General features: G+C 41.1%; 1 protein-coding gene across 7 annotated transcripts in view; it reads right to left on the reverse strand.

Annotated features, from left to right (window-relative positions):
• cep290 (centrosomal protein 290) overlaps positions 1–20,091 on the reverse strand; it is a 66,890-nt gene extending 46,799 nt beyond the window's left edge. For 3 of the 7 annotated variants that reach the window (XM_061720907.1, XM_061720904.1, XM_061720909.1), the window contains exons 1-13: positions 19,849–20,091; positions 15,188–15,265; positions 14,983–15,052; positions 14,856–14,902; positions 12,586–12,717; positions 9,648–9,701; positions 8,610–8,630; positions 7,400–7,546; positions 5,295–5,477; positions 3,783–3,872; positions 3,576–3,698; positions 1,813–1,833; positions 1,511–1,634 (exon numbers count right to left, since the gene is read on the reverse strand). In XM_061720907.1, the coding sequence (XP_061576891.1) occupies positions 1,511–1,634; positions 1,813–1,833; positions 3,576–3,698; positions 3,783–3,872; positions 5,295–5,477; positions 7,400–7,546; positions 8,610–8,630; positions 9,648–9,701; positions 12,586–12,717; positions 14,856–14,902; positions 14,983–15,052; positions 15,188–15,265; positions 19,849–19,953 (1,195 nt within the window). In that variant the 5' untranslated portion in view covers positions 19,954–20,091. The remainder of the gene's footprint in view (positions 1–1,510; positions 1,635–1,812; positions 1,834–3,575; positions 3,699–3,782; positions 3,873–5,294; positions 5,478–7,399; positions 7,547–8,609; positions 8,631–9,647; positions 9,702–12,585; positions 12,718–14,855; positions 14,903–14,982; positions 15,053–15,187; positions 15,266–19,848) is intronic. The other 4 variants (XM_061720905.1, XM_061720910.1, XM_061720906.1 and 1 more) reach the window with 3 other exon arrangements.
• Between the last annotated feature and the right edge of the window lie 280 nt (positions 20,092–20,371).

Below are 20,371 nucleotides of genomic sequence, written 5' to 3' on the forward strand. Positions count from 1 at the left end.
CTAACTTTAATTTCCACCATTTAAAGGAGCATGAGGCAGGATTGAGGCAGGATTTATGAAAAAAATTTGTATAGGTTTTAAGTTTTCTAGTAATAATGTCAGATGAAGCGTTCCAAACCAAAAAGAATGAGCCCTCTAGCGTATCTCTCCGTTGCCTTGAACAGGCTGTGTGCTGCAAAATGTGCTGCAATTCCAGACCGGAATTTCCCGCGCTGTCCTGCGGATGTGACGTCAAATGACGCTGCATGCGTGTTCTCCCGTGCCGGCTTCGCTGTTGGCTGCAGTACCCCCGACGGCTGTCGTAGCGCTAATGAGTCTCATTTCTTATTCTTGCCTCAAGCTCCTTTAAAGAAAAAAACGTCGTACTGCTCGGCTCTCTGTACTTCAGCATAAATAGTGCGTGTAGTCACGTGACGTTGCTGTGGGAAAGCTGTGTTTGCTTCCTTCCTCGCGGCTCGTAAGGACAGGTTTTGTATCTCAGTCGTGCTCAGTCTCCTAACTGTGCCATCATGGGTGGCTTCTGGGTTTTGCTTCGATGGAAAGGCTTTTGGGATAATGTTTTCCACTTGATAATAACCATCTTCACCGTGCAACCGGGGTACTCCGAACTGTTTTTATATAAAACTTTCCACTTTGATGCACAGAAACAGTAAATTCTCCTATGGCGCTTTTACACTAGTACCTACTCAGCCCATCTCGACTCGCCTTGCCCTCGTTTCTTTTCAATACCCAGATCAGAAGTAGGCAGGTTGGAGCGAAGCTGCTGTGACGTATTTGATTGTGTATCTAAACGAAGAACACTAAAGATGTAGAACCTGGAGGAGATGATAAATGTGCTGCTGGGTCTGTGGCTTGTGTTTGATATCCAGTAAAAAAATTAGAGTTAGAGAAGCTTCAAGCGGCAATGCTTTTTTTTTTGGTTTGTTTGTCTCGGCGCTGCTGAAAAGTTAGCTGGGAGCAGCTATGAAGTGACAGAGCTCCTGCTAGATCTGGTCGTTCCTTATCGCCCGTCTAGATCCCTTTTTAATTCTCTCCTCAGCCACCAGGTTTATGAACATCTGCACCTCAGAGTTGGATCACCAAACAGACTTCTGCGGCCATTGCTGCTAGAATAAAATGAACAAGAAGCCGCCGCCAGAGTCGCTCTTTCGACTCAGACGTCTGACTCCAACCCTCTGACCAATCGGTGGCCTGTAGTGTGATGACGTCAGATACAGCCGACTCAGCTGTTTAAAACCTCGGCAGAATAGTTACAGAAAAGTATTTACTTGGCACGTTAGACCGCTAGCGGGAAAGAACCAAACCGACACGAGTCGAGTCGGGCTGAGTAGGTTCTAGTTTAAAAGCGCCATTAGTGTTTATGAGGCTGTATTTGCCTGACGCCACCATGACCAGAGGACTTAGATGAGGTTTTTCCACCCAAAAAACTGCAACTGAAACAGTTTCCTGCAACAAGACTGGCATTCTCCTCTCGACAGGAGTACCGGCGATAAGAAGCTGGAGTTCCCACCTCTGTCTCTGTCCGTGGACGTCTTCAGCTCCGCGATGAGGCGGGCGTGCTTCTCCATCTCCCCCGTGTACTGCTCCACCTGCTCCGTCAGCATCTTGATCTGATTATCTCGCTCCTGCACGGCCTTTTGGGACATACGCCAACATTTCAAAAGGATGAGCATTCACGTGCAAAACACCGGACACATCTGCAGCAGCGCATTTAATTAACGGAACTTTGGGCCGGGAGAGGATTTATGGAGCAAGAAAAACAGGGAGAGCAGCCTGGGGAATGAGAGGCAGATGACAGAACAGGCAACTTACGCCACAGAGCTCAAACATGGCCTGGTCCAGATCAGCGATAGAGAGAAAGGAGGGAGGACAGGTTGATAAGAAACCATGAGGCAAAACCAGAGAAATGACATGCGGACAGATGGATGGAAAAACACGGAAAGGTATCCACCTTTAAGTTAGGAAACACAGATAAAGCAAAGGATGGTGAAGACTTCGTCATCATCAGTTATCAAACAGTTCCGTCTTATTTCATTCACATACAGTAGACTGACAGATCGGTAGACTGTTAAGACCCGAAACGCTGCAAAGACGGGAGTTTGTATTAGTACTATGGCTGGAAGAAGCAAATGGAGTTAAATCCAAGTCTGAAGTTTCAACCGGAACCTAAAGTCGGGATTCAGACTGCGAATGATGGACAGGCCTCAGAATCGGATGTTGAAAAAAAAAAAAAAATATATATATATATATATATATATATATTATATATATATAAAAATATATGATATATTAAAATATATATCATATATATTATATATTACAAATGCATATATAAATATGCCTCAGGTTTTTACCAACATGGTATTAACCATTAATATATTTGCAGACAAGGAAAAAAAAAAAAAAAAAGAATCAGATGTTGGCTCCTACTCGCATCAACAAAGGCGACATTCAGCCGATTTCACCATTTACACCTCATTCACCTCATTAACACACTGCTGGTTGCTCGTTTTACCGACTTTATCCCCGGGATGTGGTTCAGGCGTGACGTCATTAGAGGTTCTTTCTTCAGAGGCGAATGGAAAAGTCTGGCCTGGCCCGACGGCCCTATTCTGTTTGCTTGTCTGGTTCCTCTGGGTTTAGTTTTTTATTTATTTACTGTTGGCTTTATCTCGAACAACAACAACAAATCACCATCAAATTAAAAGCGTCAAAATATTTTAAAAAAGCGAAACAATTTAACAGTGTCATCCAGAAATAAAGAACAACAGCAAAACAATGTGTTAAAGAGGGAACAGGAGGAAGCAGAACGCTTATTTAGTCCTGTCCCTTCCTCACAATATCAAATCAGATGCCATAGAAAATATAAAAATTAAAATAAAATAAAATAAGAAAGGAAAGAAAAAAATAATAAATAAATACAACACAAACAATTAATAAACAAAGATCAAGGCATAATAATAATTTAATAATAAATAATAATAATAATAAAAAAATGTCATAATCTTTTACTTTTCCACTGTTTTTCGTTCTTTCCCATACTGCACTACTTTTATTTTCATTCCAATGTATATACTGTTTATATTTCGTAATTATATATTTTTTTTACTTTTTTAACCCTCCCCTGCATGTTGTGTTAAATGTACTGCATTGAGGGAGAAATAAATGAAAATCTAATCTAATTAAACTAGCCTCCTACAATATCCTAAACTCAAAAATGTAATTTCCAGTCACTTCTTTGATGATCCATGACCAGCCATGAATGCATTGATACATACGATACATTTGTATCGTATATGATGTATCACATAAGGAACAGAATAACAATAAAAGAAATAAATTGAGTTCTTTAGAGGTCCTTATTTTTATATTTGTCAAGAATTGTTTTCTTGTATGTGTTTTTAAACTGTATAGAGTTAGCGCTTTGTTTGATTTCTTCATCAAGACCATTCCACAAAGTTACCCCACAGTTTGAGTTTGATCCCAGTCCAGTTTCTCCTGCATCTGCTGCAGAACCAACAGATGCAGGAGGAACTTCCCAGACGGGTCTGAACAGAAGACGAGCTGAGACCGACCTGCTGCAGAGCCATGACGTTGCTCTTGTCCACGTCCAGCTGGGCCGAGCGCAGCTTGTCCCTCATGTCGCGGATCATCTGCTGGTACACCAGGATCTCGTCGTCCTTCCCGGAGAGCACCCTCTGCGTGAGGAAAGGCGTGTGTCACCACATTGGAACGGTCCCAGTGGTTGTAACAAAACATCAGGACTTCAGTCCAACACCCACCTTCCACTCCTCCACCTTGGCGTTGACGGCTGCCATCACCGGGTCGTCCTGCTCAGTCATGCTCTGGATCCTGTCCGTCAACTCCCTGACCTTCGTGGGGGAGAAACAGACCAAAGATCAGGGTAAAGTTGCTTTCTCAATGAAGATTATGACTAAATATCGTTGTCAACGAACCTTTATCACCTGAGGAAAATGAGACGAGACGCAACGAAAATGCTGGTCATGTGACGATATTAATAATTAAATATATAATGCAATATCGTAGACGAATAAAAACAAGACTAAAATGTAGATTACAGAATAAAAACTTTGCTAAATTGTGTCTTCATTTTCGTTGACCAAAACGAGACGAAATGTTCTAACAAAGATCCTTAATCTCCATGTTTGAAGTTGTTTCCTCTGGTTTAGTCTTTAAACCAGTTTAGTCTTTAGATCTTTGGATCTACTTTCCTACATAGACGTGGAAAAGAAAACCCAATGTGTCGTCGAAAAAGAAAAAGACGGGGAGGAATGCGGAAAAATAAATACGTTGTAAACTCAAATTAGAGTCTTCTGTATCTGGAATGAATGTATTCTTGAGTCTAAGGTAACAACAGAGACGTTCAATAAACGAGACAGCCCACTACGGTTCGGTTTCCTGTATCTGTGTCACGTGACTGCCCCGCCCCTTTAGGAGACAGGAAGTAGGTTCTGAGTCTATTGAGTCCTATGGGAAAAGTGAACGTGAGCACAGATTATTACCAATTCCTTCGCCCCATAGTAACCTAAGTAAATATGGGACCCATTTTTCAAAAGCCACAAACGCTCTGAACATTCTGACACCAAAATGGCAATTTTCAGCCCGACAGATTAGGAGAAAATGAACTTTGTTTGAGACCTGTCTCTGTCTGAGCAACACACTCTCGCAAGATTTGGCTCTCATCGTTTTCCCATAGGATAAAATTAAGTTTAAAACTAAAATAAAACGTGCTTCTTTGCTTAATAATACTGTTATTTGTATTATTTAAGTCTTTTTGGAAGAAAGTTGTACTGTATCTAGTGTTGTATGTTCCAAAACGATGTGGGGAGAGGGGTGACCACGCCCACTTAGGAGACAGGAAGTGTATACCATTTCATACCATTGGCAGTAACGGTAATGCGCTATCTTCTCTATAGAAGATCTTTGGTAACAATAATATAATGATAAGATAACCTTGTTTGAATTGTAAAATGGGTTTGGCTAAATACAATCTTTGACTAAAACTAGACTAAAATGGACAATTCTGACTAAAATAAGACTAAAATGACTTTTAGTCGACTGAAACTTGACACGACTAAAAGGAGAATGAATGGGACTAAAACTAATAAAAACTAAAATGATAGCTTGAACCAAAGACTAGAATAAAACTAACATTGAAACAGGCTGACAGAAACAACACTAGATCAGTGCGATGCTCACAAGCTGCATTAACCGGTGAAAAAACAGCAACCCAACATGAAACCGCCGTGACGTCCAGTGGGAGCGGCGTCTACCTGCAGCTTGGCGGCGTCCCGCTCCTTCCGGACCTGGTCCACCGTCGAGTCGGTCTGCTGCAGCGCGATCTTCATCTTGTTGTACTCGTCCGTCATCTTCTCCATCTCCTGCACCGACTCCTCCAGACTCTTCTGCATCTGCTCATTCTGAACTTTCAGCTGCGTGTTTTCTTCCTCCGATCGCTAGCAAATTAAATCAGACGTGATAAATTAGGACTGAAATAAAACCTGTAATATATTAGATACGTGTTTACATACCTATAAAAATACACACAGGGTCCAAACTGATAAATGGTTCTGATGAAGCACAATTCAAAAGCCACGTCTGATTCTCATCACTGTTATTATCACCAACCTTCCCGCTGAAGGACAACCTTCTGGTCTCACTGGACCACAGAAGCCCCATGTACAAAGATCCAGTAATAAAAATGCCAAAAACTACAGAAAAGGCCGTCCAAAAACACTCAAGATGACAGTTTTAAAACCAGACAAAGGTAACGTTCACATCCCAGTCTCCCTGTCTGATCCTAAAGTACATTGGATGTGATGTCAGATAAACACTTGAATAATTATTATTATCTATAATTATAGATCACACTTTAGCAGCAGTTGTTTTTCTGAATGAAGTTATTAGTCCGTCTACGGAAGAGTATTAGGGCCAGGCAGGAGAAAAATAATAAAATATTTTAGAGGAGGAAGATTTTTTTTTCATTATGCAAAAAGTCGAAATGTTGAGAAAAAAGTCAAAATTTTGTGAATAAAGTTGAAATGTTGAGAAAAAAGGCGAAATTTTGACTTTATTCACAAAACTCATCGATTAGCTGCATCAAATACTCAGTAAAGTTGCCTGAACGAGGTTTAAGGAGCTCGATGATTGTTGCATCATCATAAAACAGGGGTCTTCAACCGGGGGTCCGTGATTCCCATGACGTGAGTCATGTGACTAATGTCAACTTTAGAGTGGAAAAACAAGCTAGCTAGCTGTTTAAGAAAAGAAAATTCGTTGCGAAATTGACTTGGCTATTTCCTATTTAACGCTAGTTAGACCTGATGGATAAATTTGTGACAATAACAAAGCCTAAAGCTGGAGATTGTAACGTTACAGCTCGGCCTGTTAATCCTTCCACGTCTGACGAGGCCAAAGTTTCATCAACCATAAACACGTGTAGGCTAATAACCCAGTCAGGAATTGGTTAATAAGTTGATATAAGCAGAATAAAACACATTCAAAAGTTATTTTAAGCCAGGCTTAAAACTTGACACATTGGCCACGGTTACGTGATGTTTTTTAATTTGGAATTCATTATTTCGAATTAAATAATTCCGAATTAAACAATTTTTCTTCGAGTTTACATGGAAATAGTAATTCCCAATTGAGGTTTACATGGAAAACACGTTTGATCGGCTTTATCAAATTCCTCTTAAGGTCTGGGGGTTGGGAAGGTTCTGATTGGATAGGGGGGCAGACCGGAAGAAAAACAAACTTAGCCGCTACAACTTTGAAAAGCTCACAATTTTTATGTTTTTATGATGGCGGAATTATTCTATTCGGATTTAAAATCGGAATAAACAAGCCACTTATTTCGGAATTAAGTTTAATTCGGAATGGCCATTTTCATTCGGAATTAGGTGTTTACATGGTCATTTTTACTCATTTTAAATCAGATTTCATTTTAATTCTGAGTTAAAGAGGAATTAAACTTCCCATGTAAACGCACTCATTAAAAAAAAGGGGAAAAAATAAGAATTGCAAGCGTGGGTCCCTGCTCTGTTTTTCTCTCATCCAAGGGATCCCTGGGCTAAAACAGGTTGAAGATCCCTGTCCTAAAATATAAAAACGTTGAAGGGAAGAAGGTCTTGCACGCTCTTGTGCTCATGAGTTTTCCTCCGCCTGATCGTGGGGCGGCCGCTCGGCCCAGAACGTCCTCTTTGCTTGGCCGCCAGCTGTTATGTATAAGCGCGGCGGCTGGTTCTGGCGGGCGGGGGCCTCCCACACCTCCGGCTCATCCATCCATCACAGATAAGCAATGGTTGCACGGCCCGCGGCCGCAGCCACGGTTCATCTGCAGGCCACTCATCGTGTATGTGCCCGGCTCATGGGTCACCTGCAGGTCCTCCAGGCACTGGTACAGCTGGCGGTTGGCCGCGGTGAGCTTCCTCTGGGTCTCGGCACCCTCGTCCCGGGACGACGGTGGGTCCCTCCGGTCCAGCTCCCCGCGGTAGAAGTCCACGTCCTGCTGGAGATTCTCGTTCTGAAGCACAGGAAGGGCACAGTGTCAGGGAAAAAGGTTTGTTTTCAGGAACATGGTCCCCACATTTCAGTCTTGTTTCCACAGGTTTGACCAGAGTAAATTTAAGACTTTTTAATACCATTTTCAAACTAAATTCAAGACCATAAAGACAAGTGGCTAAGAAATCCAGCGCTGAGGTCAATGTTGCCAGATCTGAAAGGTTCCAGCCCAAACTCGATGTAAAACCCGCCGAAATAAAAAAAAAAAACAGCCCGAATAATATATTCTCTATGTTAAAACCTTAAATTATTAAATGCGTAATACATTTAAAAAAAACAAAACAAAAAAGGTTCAGGCTCCAAACAAAGACTACAATTAAATTGAGTAGATTAAAGCAGATAAAATCTCAGTTAGTTTATTGTGTATGTTTCTACTTTTCTCTGCCATAATGGGAACTTTTTTGTTAATAATTTCTCCTAAATATTTAGTAAAAACCAGGAAAAGCAGCCCAAATATATATATTTTTCAGCTCAATTGGGCTGAAACTTACCCAACCTGGCAACACAGATATAGAACCTCCGCAGGAGATTCTCCTCAAAACGATGAAATAAACCTTTTAATGATGACTGGATGCATTCTCTCTAAAATTAAGACCCTTGGATTGAGACAAATTAAGCCATTGAAAAGCCTTATTTTAGCAAAAATGGAATTTAAGACTTTTTAACACTTTTTTAAGGACCCCCACCCTGTTCCACTCGTCCTTTTGGACCAACCGGAGCTCTCTACTTACATCCCGACCTCACACTCGTGAAGGATCTTCATTTCTGGGGCTCAATGTAAAGAAATAAAGGGGCACAGCTGACCGAGACAGATGAGTGAAGCATCACGCTGCATATTTCACCCTTTTCTTTTCAACAATTTCATTGGATTTAATTACGTACAATTGAGAAAACACAGATAATCAGTAACAGAACATTTTACACTAGCGTGGGCTCAGTTTGCTGTTTCTAGGACTAGAAAAAAAACTAAACTACGGCTGATCTGGAATCTAAAATGACTCCACAACGCTTCCTACATTTCTTACCTTCTTCTTCAGTTTTTTCAACTTCACGGTGGAACAGAAACACATGAAAGAGAGGATGGTTAAACACGCCAGGATACGCAGGTCTGCACAGATTTTAAAACGACAGTGGCTCTGGTTCTGATGCCACCAGCAGAAATAAGATGGTCGAGATCTGCCGGTATTTACGTACCCTGCGGGGTTCGTGGAGGTCGTGAGTAGTGATGTTCAATACCACTAATTCCTTTCCAATCCGATATTGAGTAAAATTCAGCCTGATATCAGCGATACCGATTCAATACCGATACAATTTGCAAATACACCTAATGTGCCGGTAAATCTAAAGAAACTGGTTACAAAACGATCCGAGTCACTTATTTAGCTATTTATTTTAAAGTCAGAAGTTTACTGAGGTAGCGGCCTCATTTACAATACAGCCGAGCTGTTACAACAACAGAAAAAACAGTGCTTTCATCTTAAAAAGATCCTCAGTAAAATAATAAAATAAATAAGAGAATAATAAACAAAAATAAGAAGTACTATAAAAATGAAAAAAAATTTGTTCCTACCGTGTCATTTAGACTAAATCTGAATAGTTTAGTTACTTTCCACCGTATTGCTGTTAATTATATACATTACCACAAACAACCGAAGTATCAAATGTATCGATATTTTCATTTGAGAATCGATTTTAGATGATACAGATCTGGTATCGGAGGTGTTGATATTTCAGGATTGATCTGCACATCACTGGTCGTGAGAGCCGGCGCCGGACGTTATGCAAAGTCGGGGTTTCCAGAGATGCCATGAGTGTTGAGAAATGTAACCGAAGCGTCTCGATCGTCCAAAACGCCGTCAGAAAACGTACTGACCCGAAGTAGAAGATGGAGCAAAAACTAGAAAAGTTACTGATACAGCAATGATGGACCAAACGGAGTGTCCTGGTTGACGGTCGGGATAAATGATGAATTTCATTGCTCAACGGAGGATTTGAGGGAGCCGAGTGTTGCCGTGGCAAAGCGTCATCACAGACGGGGAGATGAAGAGTCGCGACTCACATACCTCTCTTTTCAGCTTCTTCGCCTCGTCCTCGGCCTCCTCCAGGCGCACGGTCAGCTGGGAAAACAAAGGCAGAGATGGACTAAGCACTTTAAACTTTGGTTATAGAGCCCAGATCCAGCACATCTGGTTGCTGATCAATGAAAAGCTGAACGCAGACATACCATCCCCTTCTTTATCCCTCAAAGCTCAAGTATGAGGTTCTGATATGTGACATGGTTTCATCAAAATACCACATCATCCCGCTGAGACTCACGGAGGACGAATACGACTCATTAAAGACGTCCAGGACGTCGTATTCTCGCTTGACCTTCTTCTGGAGATCCGTCGTTCAGCGACCTGTGACATCACGTCACTAGTGTTGTTTTTGTTTAAATTTTAGTTTTAGTTTAGTCTTTGGGTCCAGCTATCATTTTAGTTTTTATTAGTTTTACGTCACGTTCATTCTCCTTTTAGTCGTGTCAAGTTTCAGTCGACTAAAAGTCTGAGCATTTTAGTCTTATTTTAGTCAGAATTGTCCATTTTAGTCTCGTTTTAGTCAAAGATTGTATTTAGCCAAACACATTTTACATTTCAAACAAGGTTATCTTATTATTATTATATTATTGTTACCTTATAGACTCAAGAATACATTCATTCCAGATACGTAAGACTCTAATTTGAGTTTACAATATATTTATTTTTCTGCATTTCTCGCCATATTTTTCTTTTTCGACGACACATTGGGTTTTCTTTTCCACGTCTCTGTAGGAAAATGTAAGATCTAAAGACTAAACTGGTTTAAAGACTAAACCAGAGGAAACAACTTTAAAAAAGCGATATTAAGGATCTTTGTTAGAACATTTCGTCTCGTTTTGGTCAACGAAAATGAAGACACATTTTAGCAGTTTTTATTCTGTAATCTACATTTTAGTCTTGTTTTTATTCCCCTACGATATTGCATTATATATTTAATTATCGTTATCGTCACATGGCCAGCATTTTCGTCGCGTCTCGTTTTCCTCAGGTGGTAAAGGTTCGTTGATGACGATATTTATTCAGAATTTTCGTTGACGAAAGCAACTTTACACGTCACCATCATCGCCTTCAACTGGTGCAAAATGCTGCTGCACGTCTTTTAATCAACACTAACCTGTTCTTAACTCCCTTCATCAGCCTCCTGTCCTTTATAGAGTTGATTTAAACTTATGATATATTTTTTAAAGCTCTGAACGGCTTCGCACCCTTGCATTTAACCAAGCTTTTAACTCTCCGAAGTCCCAATAGAGCGTTGAGGTCAAGTAATCTTCAGGCTCCAAACAAAGACTCCAATTAAATTGAGTAGATTAAAGCAAATAAAATGTCAGTGAGTTTATTGTGTAAATTTCTACTTTTCTCTGTCATAATGGAAACTTTTTTGTTAGTTAATGTTGATGTAAAGCACTTTGAATTACCTTGTGTTGAATTGTGCTATATAAATAAACTTGCCTTGCCTTGCCTAGTAATTTCTCTTAAGTATTTAGTAAAAACCAGGAAAAGCAGCAGCCCAAATATACTTTTGCTGGAAGTCTCAAGGTCAAAGTATAATCACCAGGGGGGCCGAGCCGTCTCCGTTGCCCCCCCCCCCGGGCTCTGGAATAAGCTCCCTGCTTATTTCTGACCTCAGCATCTTTAAATCCAGGCTAAAAAACTATTTAAGATGCTTTTAACACCCAGTAGTGTGATGACACTTTCATTTCACTACACTGCAAAAACTCAAAATCTTAACAAGAATATTTGTCTTATTTCTAGTTAAAATGTCTCATTTTTAGTCAAAAGAATCTCATTACACTTAAAACAAGAGTCATTACCAGAAAAATAACTTGTTATTTGACAATTTTCACCTGTTTCAAGTAGATTTTCACTTAAAATAAGTAGAAACAATCTGCCAGTGGAACAAGATTTTTTTGCTTGTAATGAGAAGATAAATCTTCATCAGATCTTTCTACTTATTTCAAGTGACAATTTACTCGAAACAGGTGAAAAATGTCAAATAACAAGTTATTTTTCTGGTAATCACTCTTGTTTTAAGTGTAATGAGATTTTTTGACTAAAAATTAAACAGACATAGACAACTAGAAATAAGACAAATATTACTGGTAAGATTTGGAGTTATTGCAGTGTAGATTTTGTTATATTTTATCATTTTTGATTGTTCTTATTTATCCTCCTTTTTATCTATTACTTGCTGTAAATCAGTTTGGCACCCGGAAAGGCTGTTGGAAAGTGCTTTATAAGTAAAGTACATTATATGACATCACAGAGCCAGATCACAGCCTCCCAGTTTGCTGGTCCTTATCGACGCCTAGTATGAAGCTTAGGAGGCCGCATGTCCGTCAACGTTTCAGCCGCATCCAGGCTCCAACTTTGCTACTGTGCTGTAATACAACAATAAAAATGGAAGATTCCTAGAGTAGGATCGACGGATAAACGGGCCTCGTGGCTTCCCATAGGAAAAGGAGGAGTCGGTGTGTTTTCTCGTAAGCGATTTGTTCGGGGGGGGGGGGGGGGGGGGGGGGGGTGGTGGACACCTGTCCCGGGACGGATTTCTAAAGAGGCACAAGCTGTTGAAGCGGGGAGTAAATCGGTTCTCTCAGAACCAGCCGCTTCTAAGAGAACCGTAAAGAAACGGCCGAAAACTGAGCCGTCGTACCGTCTTTGAGATATTTCGATGAAAGAATGTCACAGACTTTTCAGTACTACCTCAAAACAGTGGGTCACATGACATAAAGGTATCCAACACTGATAAGGTTTATGTTTCTGAACACAATCTGAATATATTTCCGGTTAAAAATAATCTTCTGGAGTTTTACGTCAGAAGTAAATCAGTTTCTCTTGAGGCGAGAAGGACCCCACCCCCCCACCCCCAGATCAGCGGGAGACTCGACCCCCAGGACCTCAGCGGACGGTGGCAGGCTCGTACCTCTTCGTTGCTTCTCCTCTCCTTCCCCATGTCTCGCCTTAACTGGGTCAAATCCTTCACCCCCTGCTCCAGCTGGGCCTCGAGCTGCCGAATCTCATCCTTCAGGAAGCGGGTGTCTGGCCCCGTGCCGATCTGCTGAGCCGCATGGACCGGAAACGACACACAAAATCCCAAACAACTTAGTCTTTCTGTACCTCCATCTGCTCACAGAGGTAGAATTAGAACCTGATGTTTTTGACAAAGATTCATCATTTTTATTTGCACACAGCCGGGTTCATGCTCTCATTCTCATGCAGACATAAAATCCTGCATCAAAAACAACTGAAACTAAGTGCAAATGCTGTGAGTGTGCAGAGAATTAGCTGTAATCTCCTTAGGCGCTGCCTTTCATTGGTCGCTACAGCCGATCCCTGCAGCCGCGGTGACGATTGCTCATTGGCTGAGGGGTTTGGCAGTGTTGCCGGAAGTAAGTAGGTGTGATAAGTACTCAGACTCAAACACGTGAATGTTTGTTGTCAAACTCGGAGAAACTCAGAGCGAGGTCATTTAAACCAGCTGTTCTCATCTTTGGGGTCGCGAGATGATTTCTGGGGGGTTCGACAAATCATTTGGGAAAAATATAAATGCACATGCATGAGTTTGGAACCGGGCTTTCTGTTTCCACTGACAAAGAACTGGCTCCGTGCCAGAAGAACCGGTTCCAAGATAGCACCAACTCTTTGCTGGTCTAGATGGGAGAACCGCTTACTTAAGCGGAGGGGGTGGAGTTATTAAGACCAACGGCAGTACTCGAGTTGAGGGGGGATGAGGATGAAATCATCCCCCCTGTAAAACTGCCATCCTGCCTTTCCATCCCTTATGCCATTTCATCAATGAATGTGGTTTTACTGCTATTTCAACATTTAGAGTCATCACCAGAAAAATAACACCAGAAAAATAACTTATTTGACAATTTTCACCTGTTTCAAGTAAATTTTCACTTGAAATAAGTAGGAAAATCTGCCAGTGGGACAAGATTTATTTTCTTATTACAAGCAAAAAAATCTTGTTCCACATGCAGATTTTTCTACTTATTTCAAGTGAAAATCTACTTGAAACAAGTGAAAATTTGTTGTTTTTTCCAGTCTTGTCTTGTTTTAAGTGTAATGACATTTTTTTTTACTAAAATGAGATATTTTAACAAGAAATAAGACAAATATTCTAGTTAAGATTTTGAGTTTTTGCAGTGATCCATTTTACTTATCCTGTGAAGGACAGAGTCATATTGATAAGTTCAGAAAACTGTTTATTGTTGTGTTTTGATGTATTTGATGTAAGCCCAGTGGATATTTAAAGCTTACAGAAGGCTGCATTTAACTGCTGCTATGTCATTCCTGCAGTATTTCTGCAGGTGTTTTGGTCAGTGCTATTATTTGTAATATATTATATTATTTGTAATCAGCACAAATTATCTGTCCCCATATGATAAAATCCACCATCCCCCCTGATTTTTTTTTACAACTCGAGTACTGACCAACGGCAATAGCAAGACTGAAAGACGGAGACATTTTCAAATCAGAATGAATCTGGATGCAGCAAAGCATCATGGGAGGAGGAGGAGACAACCTGTCTTTTAGAGTTGTTTCCACGGAGGAGCTACGTGGACCAAGTCCTATTAGAGCAGATACCTGGTTGTTGCTGCAACTTTCACACAAACGCAGCAACGTAACTGACGTTTGCAGCGACGTAATTTATTTTATTTGAATTATTTAGCCTTTATTTAACCAGGTTAGTCCCATTGAGATCGGGGCTCTCTTTTACAAGGGAGACCTGGCAAAGATAGCAGCAACATAGTTACAGAATTAAAAGATAAAAAACAAACAAACAAATAAATTAATTACATAAAGACATAACCACATGCAAAATGTCCATTGACCGGAGATTGTAACCTCCTTGTTTCCATGTTAAAAGAAAAGATAAATAAGAAGGAATTTTACCAGAAGCGCTTTATAAATGAACATATACCAATGGCTGAGGCGACGAGCATGTAATGATGACCAATTTACTTTTGTGTAGATGACTTGGCTTCCCTTAGCACCGAGCTGTGAAAAAGCAAACGGTTCTCAGCTGGTTAGCAAGTTGTTTGAGTTGTGAACCAGCACCAGCACTGGCCTAGAACCAGCCCTGGAACCGGTTTGGTGGAAGAGGGCTAAGAGAGACCCCTGCCAGGATCCAAACCAGGAACCTTCTCGCCGTGAGGCAACGGTGCCGACCGAGTCCTGACATCTTACCTTGCGTTGTTCTTCCAGCCTCAACACCTTCTCCCGGAGCTTGTTTTCTGCAGTACAGAAGCAGTCAGAGAACAGAATCAACAGTGTTCCTCAATCTAAATATCTGCACGTTCATCCCTGCACTCACCAGTTTGGCTGGACTCAATGCCAATTTTATCCACGAAGTTTTGAGCAGCAGCCACTTCCCGATCTTTGATCTAGCGGGCGGAAAGACGGAGGAGATTTGAACGTGCCAGTGGCGACATGGACGTGAGTTGTTGGGGATACTTGTGGGGTAGTTTAACAGATGTGCAGGGGAGAGATCAGAGTGTAGAAATAATAAAACCTGACACCTTCAGCAAGGCCTGAAACACCCGGAGGACTTGAGTAATGTTCTCCGGAGCTTTATCCTCCACCTCCCACTCCTCCGTCTGCAAGGAAGAAAAGGATTTCAGGTGGAAAAACGGTCAACGGGGGGGTCAGTTTCCATCATAACAACAGTGTTTTGTCAGAGAGCAGACGTGCTGGCTGAACCGTCAAAAGGTGAAACGGAAACGATGTATATTTATACACATAAAATTATTAACTAAGTTCAGCAACAGTACTGACATTTTAAAGCTGAACGAGAGCTACAGAACAGATGTTTGGCTGCTGCAGGAGGTTTCGAGCGACACCGGAGGGTGTAGACAATCAAAACTATTTAATAGCTACAATTTTGTTGACAAAACCAATCAGCAAGAGATCCGTCACGGCAATTAATCTGCTCTACTGAGGGTCCAAAATGACGTCCTCCTGTCCCTGGATGCTAATAAACCAGCGCTGCTGGTGATGCTGGACCTCACGGCGGCATTCAACACCGTTGACCACAATCAGCAGTTGGCCTGCAGGGTCTTGTGCTGCAGAAGTTGATTAAGGACTTCTCCTCATTCTCATCCCCTTTGACTTCTGGTGTTCCACAGGGTACTGTTTTGGGCCCTGTCCTATTTCCCTTATACATGCTGCCATTAGGGTCAATAATTTCCCATCATCATCTCTCTTTTCATTTGTATGCAGATGATCTGCAAATCTATCTGGCAAACAAGTCAAGGTCATCAAATGATGCTGCCTTGCCTGCTGACACATACATACAGGAGATCCTTCAGACTTCTACGGGAGATCCTTCAGACCTCTACGGGAGATCCTTCAGAGATCTACAGGAGATCCTTCAGACCTCTACAGGAGATCCTTCAGACCTCTACAGGAGATATTTCAGACCTCTACAGGAGATCCTTCAGACCTCTACGAGAGATCCGTCAGACCTCTACGAGAGATCCGTCAGACCTCTACGAGAGATCCGTCAGACCTCTACAGGAGATATTTCAGAGATCTACAGGATATCCTTCAGACCTCTAAGGGAGATCCTTCAGACCTCTACGGGAGATCCTTCGGAGATCTACGGGAGATCTTTCAGACCTCTACAGGAGATCCTTCAGACCTCTACGGGAGATCCTTCAGACCTCTACGGGAGATTCTTCAGACCTCTACGGGAGATTCTTCAGACCTCTACGGGAGATCCTTCAGACCTCTACAGGAGATCCTTCAGACCTCTACGGGAGATCCTTCAGACCTCTACAGGAGATCCTTCAGACCTCTACGGGAGATCCTTCAGACCTCTACGGGAGATCCTTCAGACCTCTACGGGAGATCCTTCAGACCTCTACAGGAGATCCTTCAGACCTCTACGGGAGATCCTTCAGACCTCTACGGGAGATCCTTCAGACCTCTACTGGAGACCCTTCCTGCCGCCAGCATTAAACATCTACAATGACTCTTTGAAGAGACTTAGATCATAAATACTGCAACAATTAATATCCCTTCTGGGATTAAAAAAGTATTTCTGATTTGAATTTGACTTGATCATCATGGGGAACGTGAGAGTCCAGGGAAGTAAAATAGATACGCTTGTAGTGCTGATAGATAACCCGTATAATCCTGGACATGTGACTGTGAAGGAGCACTTCTGCATCCCAGATGTTGAACCGTTGGCTGTGAGTTTCCATTCATGCCGTCTACTAAAGGAGTTCACCTGGATTACCTGCTAATTCTGCATGTGACATCATCAGCACAGCTGTTGCCAAGGACAACAAACATAGCACTACTGTGCATTCATGATTTTAACCAAGCTTTTCTCTACACATCTAGACATCTCACATCATATTTTTCTAAGTAATTTACTTTGCCTTTACCTTATTTTCATTATTATTTATATTACATAAATTATGTAATCATTTGCCCGACAATTCTAATGATTTGGGCACCAAATAGAAACAAAGCAACACTACAGTCTTATTTAACGCCTTTAAATGAGCAAACACCTCGAAAGTTGAATTGGCTGCCATTCAAATTCAATTAGTTATTTCCACAAAAAGAGGGGAGGGGTCACAGAATTTAAAAATTTGAAAAAGTACCAGGATGTGCTTGTCTCCCATATATTAAAAGAGATGTTGGAAATCCCAGGTTCACACTGGACAAAAGTGGATAACCTGTTCATCAAAGTTCATGCTCCAGTTCCCTGCTTTCCAAGAGTTTGCTGACCGATTCTACTTTTTCTGATTTATTTTCTAGTCATTTATTCTCAATTTATACTGCAACAAGAATTGCAATTACTCTCTGAAGGCTAATGAAGTAATATTCAATTCAGATTAAACATACGAGTCCCTGCAATTCCTTTCCAATAGGGTTTTTTTTTACCTAGTTCCCTTTTATTTATTTATGTATTATTTCAGATGAGAAGACATCACACATTGTACTTCTATAATTATTAAATGCATTTTAGCCCTAGACTTGTAGTTCTAGAGACCGGTCTTGTTCTTGGTCTTGTCTCAATCCCGGGTCTCTCCGTCTCACCATGTCTCGGACTCGGATAATTGAGATGCCATTGAACACACCAAGGTGACAGAATCTTGTGATAATCAGTTCTTCCTCTTGTTAATGCACAGTTTTGTAAACTATTTGTTATTTGCATTTAATTTAATGTTTGGTGCATCTGCATGTGGCCTTTGAATAATATTTGCATATTGTTGTGATTGATTAAGCATCAAGTCCATTTCAGTGAAACTGACATACGGTGTAATCTGATTACTATAATGGTAAATAATGTAATTTCAAGTTATAATTGTATCTTTAATATTTAAAATTCAGGTTTCATCTCCCAATTAAGTCCAATTTAAATCAGTAACATTTACTATCCATTCCTTTTCTGAGGTGGAGGGGGGTGTTGGAGGCTGGTTATTCTGCTAGAGGACTTTGGGACTAGTTAGTAGTCGTGTCAATCCTTAAAAGCACTGGAGTCAATCCTCCAATAGTGTAGAAATAGCGGTAGTGCAGTCGCCACACATATCTGATCTCAGCTGATGGATGAAAACATTTATAGTGAGTTCAACATCATCATCCACTTCTCTGTGTTATTGTGCTGCAGTTGAATACAAGCTCATATGGAAACTAGCTGAACCAGGATGGAGCTGATGTTCTACAATCACGCAGGATCAGGAAATAACTAGGTTTATTTTGGTTTCAGTCTTGAACTGAACTAGTCTTACTCTCTGATACTCTCTGGTCTTGGTCGTGTCTTGGTTTCAGTCTTGGTCTTTAGCTGAACTAGTCTAGGTATTTTGATACTCTGGTATTGGTAGTGTCTTGGTCTCGGTTCAGGCGGTCTTGACTTGGTCTCTCTTGGTCTCGGCCTTGGTCTTAAGTTGAACTAGTCTTGGACTTGATAGTCTCTGGTCTTGGTAGTAAGAATGGGTGATATTTTACCGTTCACGATAAACCGTCAAAAAAATTCCCACGGTAAGAATTTATCATCTCACGGTAAAAACGATAAATTCCCGTTGATAACGTTTTTGTGTAAAGCTGATTTATGGTTCTGTGTTAAATCCACGCACAACGTATGTGAAGGAAGGAAGGAAGGAAGGAAGGAAGGAAGGAAATGAGCCAGAAAAGAAAGAAAGAACAATAGAAAGAAAGAAAGAATGAAAGAAAGAAAGAAAGAAATGAGCCAGAAAGAAAGAAAGAAAGAAAGAAAGAAAGAAAGAAAGAAAGAAAGAAAGAAAGAAAGAAAGAAAGAAAGACAGAAAGATTCCCGTTGATGAGATTTTTGTGTAACAAACATGGCGGATCTGAGTCATTACAGTTTTGCAGTACAGGTGGACTCATTTAATAATTTTTTATCAATTCAATTTAATTGGTGTAGTTTAGTAGCATTTAGTATTCTTTTAGAGCAGTGTTTTGGGGGCTCCAAAGACTGAATGTGGTGATAGATTTATAGTTACAAAGGTGGAGTTGAATTGGTATTTTTTTTATCATCATTTTTATCGTTATCGGGATAAATGCCAGAAATTATTGTGATACATTTTTTAGTCCATACCGCCCATCCCTACTTGGTAGTGTCTTGGTAGTCTCTTGGTCTTGGTCTTGGTAGTGTCTCAGTCTCGGTCTTGAGCTGAACTAGTCTTGGTCTTGATACTCTCTGGTCTTGGTCTTGGTAGTCTCTGGTCTTGGTAGTGTCTCAGTCTCGGTCTTGAGCTGAACTAGTCTTGGTCTTGGTAGTCTCTGGTCTTGGTAGTGTCTTGGTCTTGGCCTTGGTCTTGGTCTCGGTTCAGGTGGTCTTGACTTGGTCTCTCTTGGTCCTGATACTCTCTGGTCCTAATGTCTCGGTCTTGGGCTGAACTAGTCTTGGTCTTGATACTCTCTGGTCTTGGTAGTGTCTCGGTGTCGGTCTTGATCTTGGTAGTGTCGTGGTCCCGGTTCAGGCGGTCTTGACTGCAAGTCTACTTTTGCCTGACTGGGACTCTTCATGCAGAGCTTTCAGTTACAATGACACATTTGAACACTTGCTCCAACTTTGGTGAGCCATCACAGACAGTTAAACACTAACCAATTAAACAATTTAAATTAAGTTAAAACCCGGGAGGAGCGTCAGCTGTCGAGGGAGTGGGTGTCTACACTACAAATGATGTAAAAAGTGCACAATTACCGAGATAAACATGCTGACGAAGTCCTCCAGCTCGTCTTTCCCACGCTGATCGAGCCTCCGTGGGTCAATTCTCGACACTTTCTCCCACTCCAGACCTGCTGACATCTTGATGTTATGGTAGATACGGATTTAACTATCCGGGGACGGGATGAACCGACATGTTAGACGTGTTAAACGAGCAGCAGATCAAACAGATGAGCAAACATCCATCCAGAGGTTTCCATGTGATGATGCTCTGCTCGCTTCCTTGGTTACAGCAGCTGCTCCGCAAAAACAAATACAATACTAGTTATCTGAATGTAGAAATGTCACCCAAATCAAATCGGAAATAAGGACTGTAACATTATGGAAAGCAGTTTAAGAGAATAAAATTTCAGAGAAATGACTTTTAGATAGTCAAACTCGGTGCGCGGTGAACTTTGAACCGGAAGTGTTAGCCGCATCTGTAAAAATTATTAAAAGTTAAAAATTATTGTAGAATAGAAATAATGTTACCCAAACCGCATCGAAAATAAGTATTGTG

Source organism: Cololabis saira, chromosome 5 (genome assembly GCF_033807715.1).
Source record: "Cololabis saira isolate AMF1-May2022 chromosome 5, fColSai1.1, whole genome shotgun sequence".
NCBI classification, from domain to species: domain Eukaryota; kingdom Metazoa; phylum Chordata; class Actinopteri; order Beloniformes; family Belonidae; genus Cololabis; species Cololabis saira.